The sequence below is a fragment of the Natrix helvetica genome (assembly GCF_964273705.1).
Source record: "Natrix helvetica genome assembly, chromosome: 1".
NCBI classification, from domain to species: domain Eukaryota; kingdom Metazoa; phylum Chordata; class Lepidosauria; order Squamata; family Natricidae; genus Natrix; species Natrix helvetica.
Window position 1 is genome coordinate 69647762 of NC_138548.1, and position 19455 is coordinate 69667216.

General features: G+C 45.0%; 1 protein-coding gene across 2 annotated transcripts in view; it reads left to right on the forward strand.

The window, feature by feature from the left end:
• The window catches only part of BUB1B (BUB1 mitotic checkpoint serine/threonine kinase B), a 32027-nt gene extending 22511 nt beyond the window's left edge, over nucleotides 1–9516 (forward strand). For both annotated transcript variants that reach the window (XM_081934226.1, XM_081934227.1), the window contains exons 21-23: nucleotides 14–185; nucleotides 414–520; nucleotides 8967–9516. In XM_081934226.1, coding sequence (XP_081790352.1) covers nucleotides 14–185; nucleotides 414–520; nucleotides 8967–9165 — 478 coding nt within the window. In that variant the 3' untranslated portion in view covers nucleotides 9166–9516. The remainder of the gene's footprint in view (nucleotides 1–13; nucleotides 186–413; nucleotides 521–8966) is intronic.
• The last annotated feature ends 9939 nt before the right edge of the window (nucleotides 9517–19455 follow it).

The following is a 19455-nucleotide window of genomic DNA, read 5'->3' on the forward strand; positions in this document are numbered from 1 at the left end:
TGGTCTCTTTCAGAATGTACAATTCATTTGCCATGGAGCAGACTTACAAAATTCTGAAGATAGTAGATTTCTCTCACAGCCTAGATTTACAACGACAGCCAACTGAGAATTCACTAAAAAGCTTCCCAATAACTCAGACCCAGATTGGACAGCAAATCTTTAATGAAAACACCTCAGTACATCAGGTAAAAAAAAAAACCATTTTTCTTGGTAACTCTTATTTTAAAAATATTTAATTTTGGGGGGATAATTTACTAGAAAACCCCAGAAACAATACATTTGAAGTTGATGTAATGTTTCTGGAATAAGCTGCTTCCAAAGAGATTATTTTTTTCATTATATGACTCGATTGATTAAAGATTATGAAATTACAAGTCATTATTATTAACACAGAAATCCTTCAATCATTCCAGGTGGACATGCTTGGCATTGGAAACATTGCCCATTTGATTTTGTTTGGGGAATACCTGCAAGTTCATTGGGAAGAAGACAGATGGAAAACTAATAGAGATTTATCTCAGTAAGTTTTTAGCATTTCAAAGACTGTGCCTTTTGTTTCCATTCTAGATTCACCATGACAGAAATGATACCATTAATTGAGAGGAATGACATATTTAAATCAGAATAACATGTTAATTAGTTAAGTAATTGTGACAACCACATGTGGTCCTGAATATATGTATATGTGACCCAAAAGTGCTTTTTCTGTGAGGCATCCGGACTTCATTTTTTCTTTTGAAGATGTTTCACTTCTCATCCAAGAAGGTTCTTCAGTTCTGCCTGGAAGGTCGGGAATGGAAGGATTTATATTTCTTGCAGACAGCTGGTCATTATGATTGCAATATTAATCCTTCCTTTCTGCAAGCTATATAATATGTAATAATTTTATTTATAATTGAGAGAAAATGTTTTTTTTTAAAAAAAAACTTTTAAAAAATATTCACAGAACTACCAGTAATATATGGGCTATTTTTTAAATGATATCTCTGAGAACTGTAATTTGAACCAGCTGCCTTTCCCACTTACAAATGTCCTGCTGAGGCTCTTAACCTTGAGGACGATGAGTGTGAATATGTATCTTTCCAGGAGACTTGATCTCTGGAGAGAAAACAACATAACAATTGGATGAGGATGGAGTGCAAGAAAAACAGTGTAGATGGTTTAGAAAAGTGAATTGGAGATTTGATTTTGAGGTTTATGGTGGACAAATAGGAGAGCTGATGGTAATGGAAATCATTGGATTTAATTGTAAAGCTGGCAGACTGTTTTTGAGGGATTTACTGTTATCTAACACAGGGGTCCCCAACCCCCGAGCTGGGGCCCACTACCAGGCTTTGAGCCATTTGGAACTGGGTTATGGAAGTGGTGGGTGAGTATGTGCATGTATCCCCCATTGGCATGTGCAGCAGGCAAGCGTATGCGCACATGCTCCATTTGTGCAAGCAGCAGGCAAGCGTGCCTCCACTCGTGCAAAGGGAGCTGCATGTGTGCATATTTGCTCACACGGAACTATCCCCTTTCTACCCACCCACCCCTCCCGCTAGTCTGCAAAGCTGGAGAGGTTGGGGAACTCTGATCTAACACATTTCATGGAATAATATAAGTATATTACCATCAGTTCTCCAGAGGATAGAAAAGATATTGATTGATTGATTTATTATTATTATTTATTATTTTACTGTGCTTCTAGACCGCCCCCTCTCCCAAAAGGGACTCGGGGCGGTGTACAGTCCATGCAAAGAATATATCAAAATACAATAAATAGAAGAATTAAATATGTACAGTTAACTATGGAGGAGGTTAAAAATAGAATTAAAAAGAACTGTACAGTTAGCCAGTATATATAAATATAATTTTAAAACCCCTAAGACACACACAAATTAAATTAAAAACAATACCCCTAAAATAACCAGTTAATAGGTTATTAGGTTAATAGGTTCCAGGCAGATCTTGGGCCACCTCCTGCAGACCTGCCCCGCCCCCGGGCAGAGGACCTGGTAGCCGCGTGGAATAATGCGGCCGCCGGTGCCTTAGACCGGGTGGCGCCTTTGCGGCCTCTCCGACGGCCACGATCTACCCGGGCCCCCTGGTTTAACGGGGAGCTAAGGGCGATGAAACGCCTTAGGAGACGCCTAGAGAGCAAGTGGAGGTCCTCCCGCTCCGAATCCGACCGAGCACAAGTAAGAGCCTACGTAAGGACTTACCTTGTGGCAATAAGAGTGGCCAAACGTCAGTATTGTGCCACCCTTATAGCGTCCGCAGAGAACCGCCCTGCCGCCCTGTTTCGGGTGACCCGCTCCCTTTTGTCACAGGGGCAGCGGGACCCCCCATTGCTGGGCCGGGCAGAGGAATTTGGAGAGTTCCTGCAGGATAAAATCGATCGGATCCGAAGGGGATGGACCCACCTCAGTGCTCCAGTGGGGACGTCTGAGGCTAGTCTTGAGAGACCATGCTGGGAGGAGTTTGACCCTGTTGTCACCGAAGATTTGGACAGGTTGCGCGGGCGACTGCGAGCCACCACATGTTTATTGGACCCGTGTCCCTCCTGTTTGGTACTGGCCTCCTGGGAGGGCTCACGAGGCTGGCTACTGGGGCTGGTGAACGCTTCGCTGGGTGAGGGCCTTTTACCAACCGCCTTGAAAGAGGCGGTGGTGAGGCCCCTGCTCAAGAAGCCTTCTCTGGACCCAACGGAGCTAGCAAATTACCGTCCTGTCTCCAACCTTCCTTTCTTAGCGAAGGTTGTTGAGAGTGTGGTGGCTCAGCAGTTTCCGCGCCACCTGGAGGAAGCTGATTATCTAGACCCGCGCCAGTCCGGCTTCCGACCCGGTCACAGCACGGAGACAGCCTTGGTCGCGTTGGTGGATGATCTCTGGAGGGCAAAGGATGGGGGTTGTTCCTCCATCCTTGTCCTATTAGACCTCTCGGCGGCCTTCGATACCATCGACCATGGTATCCTATTGCGCCGTCTGGAGGGGTTGGGGGTCGGAGGCACCGTATTACGATGGTTCCGCTCCTACCTCTCTGGCCGGACGCAATGTGTGTTGGCAGGAGAGGAGAGGTCGACCGCGAGGCCCCTTATCTGTGGGGTCCCACAGGGGTCGATCCTCTCTCCTCTCCTGTTCAACATATATATGAAGCCGCTGGGCGAGATCATCCGTGGTTTTGGGGTGGGATACCATCTGTACGCTGATGACACTCAGCTGTACATTTCCACCCCAAACCACCCCAACGAGGCTGTTGAAGTGATGTCCCGGTGTCTGGAAGCCGTACGGGTCTGGATGGATGACAACAGGCTCAGGCTCAACCCCTCCAAGACAGAGTGGCTGTGGCTTCCGGCTTCCCGGTTCAACCAGCATATGCCATCGCTGGCCATCGGGGATGATCAATTAGCCCCGGTGGAAGGGGCATGCAATTTGGGCGTCCTCCTTGATGCCCGGCTGTCTATGGAAGATCATGTGGCAGCCGTGGCGAGGGGGGCGTTCCACCAGGTTCGCCTGGTGCGCCAATTGCGGCCCCTTTTGGACCGGGAGGCCTTGCGCACAGTCACTCACGCGCTGGTGACGTCTCGCCTGGACTACTGTAATGCTCTCTACATGGGGCTCCCCTTGAGGTGCCCCCGGAGACTGCAGTTGGTCCAGAATGCAGCCGCGCGGGTAATTATGGGGAGATCGAGGTTCTCCCATATAACACCTATCCTGCGCGAGCTGCACTGGCTTCCTGTGGCCTACCGGGTGCGCTTCAAGGTGCTGGTTACCACCTTCAAAGCGCTCCATGGCACAGGGCCTAGTTACCTGCGGGATCGCGTCCTGCCCCATACATCCCTGCGACCCGTCCACTCACACAGAGAGGGACTACTCCGGGTGCCGTCCTCCAGAGAGTGCCAGAGGGCAGCGCCCAGGAGTAGGGCCTTCTCTGTAGTGGGCCCCACCCTTTGGAATGACCTCCCCCCAGACATCAGGACAACAACCGACCTTCGCTCCTTCCGTATGAAGCTGAAAACCTACCTGTTTCGACTAGCTGACCTGGCATAATACTACAACCTCTCCAGCCCAGGGCATTTTTAATTGGTAATTTTAGTTTTTAAGGGTTAATTTCACTGGGGTTTTAACTTTTTTAGGTATTGTAACTTATTTATTTATTCTTACCTCCTCTGTACGCTATATAATACTTTTGTACGTCGCCCCGAGTCCCTGTGGGGAGAGGGGGCGACTAATAAGTTCAAGTAATAAATAAATAAATAAATAAATAGTACGTTTACCAGGAGGAACAGTTGTAATTATGCCAGGCCCGCTAATCGGAACAGGTGAGTCTTCAATTTTTGCTGGAAGGAGCGGAGGTCAGTGGTGGTTCTGATGTCGGGGGGAGGTCATTCCAGAGGGTTGGGCCCATCACAGAGAAGGCCCTACTCCTTGGTGTCGCCCGTTGGCATTGCCTAGTGGACGGCACCAGGAGAAGCCCCTCCCTGTGTGAGCGAATTGGCCGCAGGGATGTATGTGGGAGGATGCGATCCCGCAAGTAACTAGGTCCTGTGCCATGGAGCGCTTTAAAGATGGTAATCAGGACCTTGAAACGCACCCGAAAAACCACAGGTAGCCAGTGCAGCTCGCGCAGGAGAGGTGTTACGTGGGAGTACCTAGTACTCCCCATCACAGCCCGCGCGGCTGCGTTCTGAACTAACTGCAGTCTCCGGGCGCGTCCCAAGGGCAGCCCCATGTAGAGAGCGTTGCAGTAGTCCAGGCGGGACGTCACCAGCGCATGAGTGACCGTGCGTAGGGCATCCCGGTCCAGTAGGGGGCGCAATTGGCGCACCAGGCGAACCTGGTGGAACGCCCCCCTCGCCACGGCTGCCACATGGTCATCCATTGACAGCCGGGCATCAAGGAGGACGCCCAAATTGCGCGCCCGTTCCACAGGGGGCAATTGTTCGCCCCCTATGGCCAGCGATGGAATCAGCTGGCTGAACCAAGGTGCCGGTAGCCACAGCCACTCAGTCTTGGAGGGGTTGAGTTTGAGTCTGTTGTCCCCCATCCAGACCCCGACGGCTTCCAAACACCGGGACATCACTTCGACAGCCTCGTTGGGGTGGTTTGGGGTTGAAATGTACAGCTGAGTATCATCAGCGTACAGGTGGTACTCAACCCCAAAACCACGGATGATCTCACCCAGCGGCTTCACATATGTGTTGAACAGGAGAGGCGAGAGGACCGACCCCTGTGGCACCCCACAAGTGAGTGGCCTCAGGGTCGACCTCTGCCCCCCTGTCAGCACACATTGCTTCCGGTCGGAGAGGTAGGAGCCGAACCACCGCAAAACGGTACCTCCGTCTCCTATCCCCTCCAACCGGTGCAATAGGATACCATGGTCGATGGTATCAAAAGCCGCCAAGAGGTCTAATAGGACCAGGATAGAGGAACAACCTCTATCTCTGGCCCTCCAGAGATCATCGACCAACGCGACCAAGGCTGTCTCCGTGCTGTGCCCGGGTCGGAAGCCGGACTGGCGTGAGTCTAGATAATCGGATTCGTCGAGGTGTCGTGGAAACTGCTGCGCCACCACATTCTCGACAACCTTCGCTAGAAAGGGAAGGTTGGAGACTGGACGATAATTAGCTAGCTCCGTTGGGTCGAGTGAAGGCCTCTTAAGTAAGGGCCTCACCACCGCCTCCTTCAAGGCGGTTGGTAAGGATCCCTCACCCAATGAGGCATTCACCAGGCCCAGAAGCCAGCCTCGGGTCACCTCCCAAGATGCCAGTACCAACCAGGAGGGACACGGGTCCATTAAACATGTGGTGGGTCGCAGCCGTCCACGCAACCTGTCCAAATCCTCGGGGGCAACAGAATCAAACTCCTCCCAGAATGGTCTCACAAGACTCGGTGTTGGCGGCCCGTCCGGTCCACTGAAGGGGGCCCATCCGCTCCGGATCTGAGCGACTTTGTCCTGCAGATATTCCCCAAACTCCTCTGCTCTGCCCTGCAAGGGCGCCCCCTGCATCCTCTGTGATAAGAGGGAGCGGGTCACCCTAAACAGGGCGGCAGGGCGGTTATCAGCAGATGCAATAAGAGCGGCATAATATCTACGTTTGGCCGCTCTCAATGCCACAAGGTAGGTCCGTAAATAGGCTCTTACCTGTGTTCGATCAGATTCGGAGCGTGAGGACCTCCACCTGCTCTCTAGACGTCTCCTATGGCGCTTCATCAACCTCAACTCCTCGGTATACCAAGGAGCTCAGGTGGGTCGCCGCAGGAGAGGTCGCAAAGGCGCAACCCGGTCCAAGGCCCCAGCCGCCGCCCTATTCCAGGCGGCCGCTAGGTCCTCCGACCGAGCGCGGGTCAGGGCTACAGGTAATGGCCCAAGTTCCGTCTGGAACCTATCTGGCTCCATCAGGTGCTTGGGGCGGTACCAGCTTGGACCGTCTGGTCCCGCCTCCTCGCGGTGGGGGGTAGCGCCAGGGAAGTCCAGCCGGAGACATGAGTGATCTGACCATGACAGGGGTGTAACAGCTAAATCCCCTATTCCCAGATCACTCATCCACTGCCCAGATACAAAAACAAGGTCCAGTGTGTGGCCACCTTCGTGTGTGGGGCCCTGAATTAATTGGGTCAGGTCCATGGCTGTCATGGAAGCCATGAACTCCCGAGCCACCTCAGATGCTGCTCCCGTTGACGGCAGGTTGAAATCCCCCATAACCACAAGCTTGGGGATCTCAACCGCCGTCTCCGAGATCAGCTCGAGGAGCTCGGGCAGGGCCGCTGATGTATAGCGAGGAGCCAAGTATACAATCAGCAAACCCCACTGCCTCCCTGGGCCCCATTTCACACCAAGGGACTCACACCCGGGTATCTGAGGAACAGTGAACTCCCTCGGCTCTAGACTGATTGATTCAGTTAATCATTACATTTGGTCTGAATTCTACTTCCCTTTTTATCACATGTTGGGATTCAGAATAGTCTCATGAAATCTGGAATATCTGTATTATATAGCCCTTTCTTGGTTGATTTAAGCCACTGTGAGATTTACCAAGAGCTATCCTACTGAATCCTTTCTGATCTACAATGTATTAAATTGTCGGTTTATATACTTATTTGCCTTTAACTTTATTTTAGAGTACTTATTTTTATCAACTATGCAATTAAGGGAGTGTATAAATTATTTCCCATAGGTTTCTTTCTTAGCGCTATAAGTCATCACAACCCATATTTGAAAAATTAAATTACCCAGTTTTGTAGATAGATTTATCTGTTGCATTCTAAAAAAAAAGGTTGCCTTTTTATAGCATTTCTTTTTATGAGTGAGCTTTAAATAGATGAATGTGCATCAACAGCTTCATTGAACTGGCTAATGAAACGCATATGATGAGTTTTCAAGCAGATATAAGCAGAATATTTCTGGCGATCAGACTGTTCAGAATCTCAATTGAAATATTTGCACGTGTGCAGGAACACCTTATTCCAGTCTTTAAATTGTTACTTATATTGCACAGATGGAATATTTTCAGCTAGATAAATCTAACTAAAGTGTTCCCAGTGATGTTCTCTTTTCTGTCTAGGCACATTAGTTCACTAAAATTCAAATAATACATTTATTTGCATTACGTTACATTGCATGTGGGTTTACAATTTGAATTACCATGCTTTTTGTTTCAACATGAATTATTCCGGTCCTTCAGATGAAGTTTTTTGACCTGATAGGGGAAAAATTCAAATCCCAACTCTATTTAAATTGAGAAATAGTTTTGCTGTTTTATAGTTTGTACTTCTGAATGTACCATAGCCTCTTGAGGTCAGCAGTCTATTTGATAGTTCAAATCAAGAATTTTGGAAAGCAAAGGACAGCTTGGTGAGAAAGAAATAGATTTTTCTATCCTTCCTCTAATCCACTTGATTTCTATATTCTGTATATTATTACAGAGAAAGGCAAGGGTGTCAAACTCGTGGTGTTACGTGATGTATCACAACTCCCCCCCCCCTTCGCTAAACTGTGCGTGGATGTGGCCAGCATATGATGCATCCGGGCAGCGGGCTTGACAGCCCTGGAGTAAAGGAATTCAATTCCTTATTAGGCCTGTTTGCAGAATATAACTTCAAAAACTAATAAAAAATCTGACTTGTATTTCCATGCTAACCAAATAGAAGAGACCTGCTCTTTCTTTCAGCAGGCACAGACATGCAACATGGCATTTTTGTGGCAATGTTTAATGTGTGTACAATTGTGATTTTGTATTATTACTCACACACACCCTTTCCAAAACGAGTCAGTAGAAACAAAATATAGCACATTTACAATCTTCATTTTACGTGGGCGGGGGGGGGGGGAATGGTTTATTTTAGGAAGGTGCACTTATCAGTGTTCATTCTTGAAGCTGTTTATCTGCATCAAAACCTGCCTTTGAATAAACACATGCAGTGAAATACTACAAAACTGAAATAAACGGCAAAAGTAGATTTTTTAAAAAGTTACAGTATCTAGTTACAGTATTGTAGTTTTAGATAATTAGACCATTTGTTATGAAATATCTACAGAGCTTTTACTGTGTTTCTGAATTGAGATATGTTTGTAATATTTGAAATTTTGTATTTCTCTTTGAAATGAACAAACTTTTTGGAACTCATGAAATCCTACAGGTGCATAATTATATTAACTCTTAATTTTGTGCTCTGAATCCAATCCATGCTTAGAAATACATTACTTCTTGTGCCAGCTTTTAATTTTTCTTTCTTAATGAGTAGAAGGCATAACATCCATAAATATAATGGTTTGTGCTTTCAAAGATCCTTTATATTTCATCTTATTTAGCAACCAGATAGGTCTCATAATGTGGTTTAGGAAATTAATAAAGCATTTACATCTAGGTGAGAACTTTAGGGCTGTATTCTAGGACAACTGAGAAAGTACAAATTTATACAAGAATCTGAAAGTGGCAGTATGCAGAATATTCTCAAAAAAGTGTTTTTTTTCTTCTTGTTTAGGACCACCAATGGTGATTTGTGGAATACATTCTTTGACAAAATTCTGAATGCAAATGGGAAATCTACTGTGCTGCTTCTGCAAGATCTCAGAGAGGAGCTGAGCTTTGAACTATCATTTGATAGTTCTTTCTCCAAACGCCTTTGTGATTTCATACAAAGCTGGAAGACTTTCCTCATTGGAGACATGACTCTGACATAGAGAAAATGCCTCCCTTAATATTTCCCTGCTTTTCTACTTCCCTCTGTACCACCTAAGGCAAATGAAAGCTGATGCTTGATCTTGGTCCTGCTAGATGTGTAAACAATAGGAACATTTTTCACAATTATTTACTCATAGATTGTCAAATGAAGCTTAGCTGATGCCTTAAGAATCTCTATAGTTGCTATCCATTGGCAATGTTCTATGCCTGCTTCTCTATAAATGTCCAGAATTGACTGCTTTGTAGTATCTTAACTTTTTCATCCTTAAACTGTTGTAAATCCCTTACTTGTTTGTCTTCTTTCTGTGTAACTGCTGTTCAGTAAAACTGTTTTGTTGCCACCATGAAAATTTCAAGAATTATTGGATGACTGAAAAATGTTGACACTATTTCTAGTTTTTTGCAGCTATTTGGATTGCTAGGTTCTTTAAACAAAATTTGGTATCTGAACATGTTCGGAAACAGTACCAAAAAAAGTCCTGCAAGAGGCAAAATGCCAGCTCTTTGATGCGATGTTAGTTACATAATTGGCATTTCCCTACTTTTAGTGGAAGGGGGGAGGCGAAATTATTCCTTTGCGTCTGCATTAGTACTGCCCCCACTTCTGCCGCCTCTGGCTGCTATTTGGATCACGAAGAAAATTCTACTTTGGGCAGTAGCATTTACGTCAGTAGCAGCATTAGATCATTGATTGCCGTGGATATTTTTCTCAAATATTAATAAATTCATTTGGCAGTCTAAATTGTGTATAATTTGTACAGGTCATTCTGTACGTATAAAATGATAGGATATATTTCTACATTTGACAATAGATGGAAGCTGCAATCTGCTAGTAGAGAACATGCCAATCTTATGTAGTAATGCTGCCAACACCTACTCTGCAGCATCTTAATATCTCCTGTGGTGATTGCTCTAGAAGATTGTTTGGATCTCATCCCTGGATATTTTTCACTGAAATGTAGTTAATAACAATGAACTAAATTGATGGCAGAGGCCCAGTTTTCCCTTTCATAGTAGTTAATGACCATGTGGTAATGATTGGCCCCAGTGCATATTATTATAATACTTCCCAGTGGTGCAGATTATTTTTTGCTATAAGAATACTTGGGAAGTTGGTCAAGAGTGAATAACTTGATAATCCTTTAAAAAATGTCTTTGCACTTTCTGGTTCTTGTTTTTTAAAGTATGTTTTGGTTTTAGCACAGAGCTCACCAACCCCGGTAGAGTGGCCACATAGACATGTGGATGTAGAAGAATGGGTTCAATTTTGTACACTTGGTCTTTCAAAATATTTGACAAAGCCATGTCCTTTTATGGATTGCTAATTGGTTAAAGGAAAAATGTAAATATTTACTGGCTGTTTTCTTACTGGAGGGAAGTAGGAAATGGAGTCCTTGAAATTCTGTATAGAATATATAAACTGCTTCTTAGCTAGTTGTTTAGTTACCTTGAATTTAGGATAAGCAAGTAAGCAGGTTAGATTTGGCGATGACAGCAATCTATGCAAAGTGATTAAAAACAGGATGCTATGGAAACTTTAGAAAGAGTTCTGGGTTAATGGCCAACCAAATGACAAATATAATTCCATTTAATTAAGTGTAATATGTATTTTGGGCAAAAAAAATCCATAGGTTTCCATATATAGTAACTGATATGGGGCGTAAGCTATCTGTAACTAAAGAGGTCCTTATATATGGTACATATTGTGTCTGAAACAATGTGCGCACTTGGTCATTTGAAAAAAGTAGAAAAGAAAATGTATAAAAGTGGGCTACCAATATAATGGGAGCACAAATATCTGACTTTCTGTGATTTTATATACCTCAATGATCCCTCTCAGCTGACTTTTTAAAGCTAGAGTCCTAAACTTCACTACCACAAGATATTGTGTTGGCACTTCCGGTTCCGGCGGCTACGGCGACAGGCAAGCCTTTGCCTGCTCCCGCTCTCCCGGTGGGCTTCCCCCGCTTCTGGGGGGGCACAGGACGCCCCGGAGAGGCGTCCTGCCGAGGGAACGGCTCGCGGAGGGTCCTGGCGTCGGCGGCGGCTGGCGGGGGCTTCTCCGCTTCGTTCTAGGCACCGGGGAGCAGTTTCGGAGGGCGCCCATGTGTGCGCGTCTCGCTCCATGCCGATCGGAGAACGCACTCTTGAACGAAGCAGCGGCAGTATGGTGAGAGGCTTCCCTTCTTCACTCCCTCTTTCTTGAATTGATGGACTTTTCAGCATTTTTAAAAAAAGTTAAACTTTCGGATTCCTGCTAGAGGTGCGGCTAGAGGGAGGGGGATTTCCCCCCCTCCCTTGGACAAGCGGCTTGAGAAGATTTTGCTTTCACCCCCAGGGGAAGGAGGAGGGGGGAGAGCCAACTAATGATGTCTTACCCTCATAAAAGTGACTTTCATTGGACTTAGCTCTAGAACTTATGGGTGAACTGAGAACTTTCTGAACTTTTAAAATTTTATTATGCCTCTGAGCCCAAAGCTGGCAGGGCAAGATGGCACACTTCCGTTGTCTTTATGAACTGTGAAACCTGACTCCACCTTTAAAATTCAGGCTTCCGGTCTTTGTCTCCGAGTCACCCAGAGGAATCTCTTGTGGATTGTTATTTTCTGAACTCTTTGGAGAAAAAACTTTCATCTATCGCTAGAGTGACCAAAGAAACCCCCATCTGTTTGGATCCTCTACCTTCTGAATTCGCCTGCCTGCTCTACTTCTCCAGCTGCCCAGTTTCTACTTTGACTGATCTCCTTGCTTTATAAACCATGTCTCCAAAAAGACCACCTCCTGGAAAGCCTGGTTTTGCTACTTCTGCTCCAACGTCCGCAACGTCTAGTCCAGCTACACAGTCAAAGATAACAGAACTGATGCAACCCAAGACTACAGAGATAGACTTTCAACAAATGCTTCAACAAATTTTACAGGGCCAGGAGGAAATTAAGAAACAGTTAAGGGAAATGAAAGATGAAATTAAAGAGAATCAAGCCCAAATCTTTAAGAACTCACAGAGACTGGACCTTGTGGAGGGTGGGGTGGCGGAGGCGAGGGGGGGGGGGTGGAGGCTTTACAGAAGGGGAACAAAGAACTCGACATCCAACAAATGAAAACAGAGTTTGAGAGAATGTCCTTTTATCTTAGATTTCAAAATGTAATAGAAGCAGATGGGGAAAACATAAGGGACATTATGACTAATATTTTAGCTGAATACATACACAAAGATAAACAACAGATGGAATGGGAGATAGACCTAGCCTATAGAGTGAATTCAGCATATGCCAGAACACATAATGTACCCAGGGAGGTTCATATTAAATTCCTTAGGAAAACCACAAGAGATGAAATTCTGGGTGTACAAAGGGGGCAAACATTGACATACCATGACAGGGAGATAACCATTCTAAAGCAGATTCCCCAAAAAATTAGGGAAAAAAGGAAAAGCTATTCGCAATTGGCGAATAAATTATACCAGAAGGGGGTGTGGTTTAGATGGTTGATGCCTGAAGGTATGCTGATATTCTGGGAGGAGACAAGAATCAGAATTAACACACCCATAGAGGCACAGGCCTTTATGGGAAAAAATAAAGCCAACCTAGAAAAAACAGAAGACACTACAACGGTCATACAGGACACGGGAGGGGCCGGAGCTCTGCCAGCGGGGGGTGAAGGGGCAACACCAAGAAAGCTCAGATCACAAAAATAAATAAGAAAACCACAATGTTATAAACAGACCGAAAGTAATAATGAATTTATAACTAGACTATATATTATAACTATATAAACTGATTGAAAATTATCTTTTCTAGAATTAACATGCTGATTTTTTTTTGATTATGTATTATGGTTTGATATCTTGATGTAACCTAGGAGTCTGGAGGGAGGGGGCGTCTGCCACACTTGCAACTGCCAAAATTTGTAACCATTCCACTTACCCTTTTCCGCATAAATGTTTTTAAAAAAACCAATAAAACTTTTTGAAAAAAAAAAAAAAGATATTGTGTTGGCCACTAAATTCAATTACTTTAGAGAAGTTAATTTCATGGCGGACTGGTTTGCAGGGGCTATTATTTTTGAGAATGAAATATGATCTCCAGGTCATGGGCAACATGCTTCAATTACAGGTAGTCCTTGACTTATGGCTACAATTGACCCCAAAATTTCAATTGCTAAGTGAGACATTTATTATGTGACTTTTTCCCCCTTTTACAACCATTCCTGCCACAGTTGTTAAGTGAATCACTGCAATTAAGTTAGTAACACAGTTGTAAAGTGAATCCAGATTCCCCACTGACTTTTTTTTTGTCAGAAGATCGCAAAATATGATCACATGAGCCCAGGGCCCTGCAAACATAAATATGAACCAGTTACCGAATATCCAAATTTTGATCATGTGACCACAGAGATGCAATGGTTGTGTGGAAAGTGGTCATAAGTCACGTTTTTCAGTGCCATTGTAACTTCAAATGTTAGTAAATAAAAGTGTAAGTCAAGGAGTATTGGTACCAGTCACAGAGGAATAGTGGTTAGAAAGGGAAGACGGCTTTGTTTGCTCCCAAGAACCTTCAGCATCTGGCCACTGTAACCAAGTCCTAATTCAGGGATGTCAAACTGGCTGTCAGGCCTGTAATTATATTCTTTTTAGGATCTTTGGCCTGCCACACTTTTTAATAATTCTCTATGCTGTTTCATTAGTGTAGTAGTTGGGAGGGGGGAATAGAAAGGAGTAGGATTGTGGAATGTATGTTGACATTCTTTTATAGAAGCCAAGGTCATCTTTTGTCTCCGCATCTCGACACCTGGCCGGAAGAAGATGGGTGTACATGCCAGCGTGGAAGATGATGATTGGAACATGTGATGGATTTGTGGGTGTGGGGAGAGATCATGAACTTTCAACTGGGTGAACTTACAGGATGTAAATCCAGAGTTGGAATTTCCATAGCCGTGCTAACATGCCTGCGGAATAAATTGCACCTTTAAGGATGTTTTGCCTTGGACAATGATTTATTTCTGCATGGTATTTAGAACCCTAACATTATTCCAACTCTGGCTTCAAAATAATTCACTAGCACCCTCCCCCTCTCAAGGGGGAAGGGCTGGTGATGGAAGATCTGGTGATGGGGTCTCGGCATTCCCAATGCTGACCGGGACAGCGTAAATATCAGCGAAGAATAAATGAAAAGCTTTTGGTGATAAGCTGAGTGCGGAACTTCAAAGGCAATGGAATGCTGCTTCCAGTTTAATTGCATCAGGAGGAATGCAGGAGGAGACATGACAAGACGAAGGAAGGTCGCAGACGTACTTCTTCAGCAAAATGTGAGTGCATGCTCCCCCTCCTTCCCCCCAGCTTGGAAGCAAGGTTTGGGGGAAAAAAAACCTAGAAAAGAGGTTTGGGCTCCTTCCAGACGGCAATATATGAAATGGCTTATCACCCTGCAACTAGCTGGGAGAAAGATTCCCTTTCAAAATGGGAATTTCAAAGGAGGCAGGAAGAAGGGATTTTTCCAGCATCTGTCACTTGCAAGCCACCACAAATGGGGCTGCAACCAGTAAATGAAGCAAATTGGGCAGTAAATTGGGCTTTCCTCCCAGGACTTGGATGGAAGAGATGCTACTTACCACCTCCTTTGCCATCAGCATGGGGAAATGCTCCAAGCCAGCAGAGGGCACCTACTTGGCCCATAACTCCTCCAAGCCAGCAGGAGGGTCCTTGGCACATAAAACCCCCTAGCCAGCCATCATTGGTTGAGCTGCAACCTGTGAAGCAGGCAACCCCGGGATGGGTCTTAACCCCAGGTCATGGATGGGAGGGATGCCAGTGGGCACCTGCCCTCCCTCAGCAGATGGCACCATGGCAGAAAGCTGGGCAGTGGCCAACCGAGGGATTGACCTCCCCACCGGTTCCAGTCTCCCCTGCAAGGCCCAAAAAGGTTCTTACCAGACCTTCCTACAGAGAAGAAATCTCCATGGAAGAAGGGATTACCAAACAGAGGCCTGCATTGTGGATGGCGGGAAAATGTGCGCCTGCAAGGCCCCAAGTGGTTCTTACCCCACCTTCCTACAGAGTAGCAATTACCAACATGGAAGAAGGGATTACCAAAGCCAGGCCTGCAAGATGGGAAGCAGGACAAGGTGCATCTGCAATGCCCCAAAAGGTTCTTACTCCACCTTCCTACAGAGAAGCAATCTCCACCATGGAAGAAGGGTTTACCAAGGGGGCAGCTGCAAGTTGGAGAGCAAGGCAGTGTGATGAAACGGTTCCTAAGTTTAGAGATGTAACTAGGTTCCATTCCTCGTGGGGCCCAATTAAATGCCACCATTGTTGTCAACTTGGCCACAGAGCGTCAGAGTGCTTGGCTCCAGCCCCAATGCCACAAACGTGTGCACCAACCACCACGGCGGTAAAGAGAGGGTCCCAGATGCCACCACAGAAGAGTCATCTGGGCCAACAACCTCTGGAAGAGGATCCCCAACTTAAGGTGAGGAAGTGTCCTACCAAGGGGGAGGCCTCGGAAGAGGAAAAGGGCAAACAATCTCCGGAGGAGGATCCCCAACTGAAGGTGACAAAGAGTCCAACTAAGGGGGAGGCCTCGGAGGGGGAATTGCCCAACCGACCTCTGGAAGAGGATCCCCAACTTGTGACGAAGAGTCCTACCAAGGGGGAGGCCTCGGAGGAGGGAATTGCCGAAGAACAAATGTGTGTACCAATTGCCACGGTGGTTAAGAGAGGGCCCCAGATGCCCGCACAGAAAAGTCATCTGGGCCAACAGCCTCTGGAAGAGGATCCCCAACTTAAAGTAACGAAGTGTCCTACCAAGGGGGAGGCCTCGGAAGAGGAAAAGGGCAAACAATCTCCGGAGGAGGATCCCCAACTGAAGGTGACAAAGAGTCCAACTAAGGGGGAGGCCTCGGAGGGGGAAATGCCCAACCAACCTCTGGAAGAGGACCCCCAACTTCAGGTGACGAAGAGTCCTACCAAGGGGGAGGCCTCGGAGGAGGAACAAGGCCAGCCGTGGATGATTGAATCCAAGAGCCCAGAACCTACAGCACCTGCAGCAGAGAGCCCTAAACGGCCATGGGAGGAGGTCGCAATGGACTTCATCCTGGAACTCCCAGACAGCAGTGGGCATAAAGTAATTTGGACTGTGATTGATTTGTTTTCTAAGCAGGCACACTTCATTGCTTGCTCAGGATTGCCATCCGCAAACGAATTAGCGAAAATGTTTGTGAAACACATTTATCGCCTGCACGGAGTACCCAAGAGGATCGTTTCAGACCGCGGAGTCCAGTTCACAGCCAAGTTCTGGAGAGAGGTCCTGAGATCCATTGGGTCCACACAAGAACTGAGCTCAGAGATTCATCCCAGCATGAACGGCGCAGCAGAGGGAGCCAATGCGGTGGTGGAACAATACATCCGGTGTTTTGTGGACTATCAGGAGGACAACTGGTCGGACTTGCTACCCTTCGCCGAAGTGGCGTACAACGATGCGGTCCACAGCAGCAGAGGATTAGCGGGTTTCCAGATTACCAGTGGCATGGAAGTTGTTGCCATGCCTGAGTTGCCTAGAGAACCTCCTTCTTTCATGTCTTTGAGTGAATGGATGGACATGCTAAAGAAAGGATGAGAGAATACGAAGAAGGCTCTAGCAGTTGCGGCAGAAGCCTACCAGAAGCAAGATGATCAACGTCGCTCACTCCTAAACCCCTACCGTGTGGGGAACAATGTTTTTGTATCTACCAAATACATAAGATTAGAAATGCTTAGCAAGGAATTGGGTCCAAAATTTCTAGGTCCATTCCCAATAGTGAAGATAGTTAACTCAGTTACAGTTCAACTCAGTCTACCCAGAAGTCTAGGGGAAATTGACCCAGAATTTCATTGGAGCTTGTTGAAACCAGTAATTGGGTCTAACAGAAGAGCATCCACCCAAGCTCAATCTCCTCCTTTAGTGATGGAAGGGGAAACACAATCTGAGGTGGAAAAAATTGTAGATTTCAGGCTGAATAGGGGTTGCTTACAGTACTTAGTGCATTGGAAGGGTTACCCTTGGTCTGAAGCTAATTGGGTGAACAGTGGGAACCTAAAAGTGGAGAAGTTAGTAAAGCAATTCAATGGGAAGTTTCCCGAGAAGTCAAGGGGTTCCCCTGGGTGGAGAAGAGGTGGTTAATTTTGTTATGTTAACTTTTATGTTATTCTCTTTGCAGGAAACGTTTTTCTTTTGAGGAGAGGCCGCCTGTCAGGCCTGTAATTATATTCTTTTTAGGATCTTTGGCCTGCCACACTTTTTAATAATTCTCTATGCTGTTTCATTAGTGTAGTAGTTGGGAGGGGGGAATAGAAAGGAGTAGGATTGTGGAATGTATGTTGACATTCTTTTATAGAAGCCAAGGTCATCTTTTGTCTCCGCATCTCGACACCTGGCCGGAAGAAGATGGGTGTACATGCCAGCGTGGAAGATGATGATTGGAACATGTGATGGATTTGTGGGTGTGGGGAGAGATCATGAACTTTCAACTGGGTGAACTTACAGGATGTAAATCCAGAGTTGGAATTTCCATAGCCGTGCTAACATGCCTGCGGAATAAATTGCATCTTTAAGGATGTTTTGCCTTGGACAATGATTTATTTCTGCATGGTATTTAGAACCCTAACACTGGCAGCCCACAGGCTGGATGCATCACACTCAGGCCACACCCACCCTAGCTCCACAAGTGGAAAAAAAAAGTGATGTGGCGAGTTTGACACCTGTGTGTCCTAGATTAAGATATGCCTTGGCTTGATTTAGCAGGACATGTACCTGAATGATCCCACTTGGCATTCTGGATGGATTACAAACTGATTTCAAACTATTAACAAACAGGAATGCATTGATAGACAGCATAGGAAAATACATTAAAACAGATAAAAACAAATCTCCAGCAGTCAACCTCTTAAATTCAAAACTTACTCTACAAATATCTGGGAAGAAGTCCTGATACGATTTCAGTGGAGGCTCGGAATGCCTCCAGGTTATTCTATTTGTGGGGTCCCACAACAGAGAAGTTCTAACCACCTCTCTAATTTCATTTGCATGGGTAAGTATATATCCTACATTCAAATTTTATAAAAGATTCTTTACTAGCTCAAAGCTTGCCCTAGAGGTTCTTTTTTCCCCTCATGCAGTGACAAATTATGAATGTATGTTTCTTTTCAAAGCACATGTTTACGGACTTTAGAGGAAGAAAACACTATTTAAAACACTATTTAAAAAGTATTCATCTTCATAAATAGTAAAAGTAAAAAGTATTCATAAAAAGTATTCATCTTCATAAATAGTTGAGGATAGCTGATGAACCAGAATATATCCTAAACACATATGTAGTTTATTGCTGGCATTCAACCAATTGCTGTAGTGTTATGCATAATTTTTTTAAATACTACAGATTCATTTACTGTGTTCGGGCATGTAACAACCAAAGACTTGTACCATTTGCCTCAAACAATGATTAAAATCTAATTTATCATATATATATATATATATATATATATATATATATATATATATATATATATATATATATATATATATATATATATATATATATATATATATATATATATATATATATATATATATATATGTTGTATTTGTGCTGATAAATAAATAAAGGGAGACTAGTATAGATCTATTTCAAGCTATTTAGCTCTCGTCAACTAGCCATACCTTTACTGGGATTCGAACCAGGGCTGTATTACATATTAGGCAGTTGTATTAGCCACTAAGCCACAGGCTCTCCTCCTTATCAGCTGAGCCAGGGAAATAGGTATGCATTTGTGTTACAACCCCTGGTATGCCCAAATATGGGAGGGAGCTCACTACTCCCTCTTTCTGCCGTTCGGCTCGTTACAGAAGACCATCCAGGCAGAAAACCATATTTTTATTTTTAATGTTGCCTTTTTATATTTGTGTTGTATTTGTGCTGATAAATAAAGGGAGACTAGTATAGATCTATTCCAAGCTATTTAGCTCTCATCAGCTAGCCATACCCTTACTATGGGTAGCTGATGAGAGCTAAATAGCTTGAAATAGATCTATACTAGTCTCCCTTTATTTATTTATCAGCACAAATACAACACAAATATAAAAAGACAACATTAAAAATAAAAATATGGTTTTCTGCCTGGATGGTCTTCTGTAATGAGCCGAACTGCAGAAAGAGGGAGTAGTGAGCTCCCTCCCATATTTGGGCATACCAGGAGTTGTAACACAAATACATATATATCCATAACTATAGCATAACTCTGGGACACACCGAGCAAT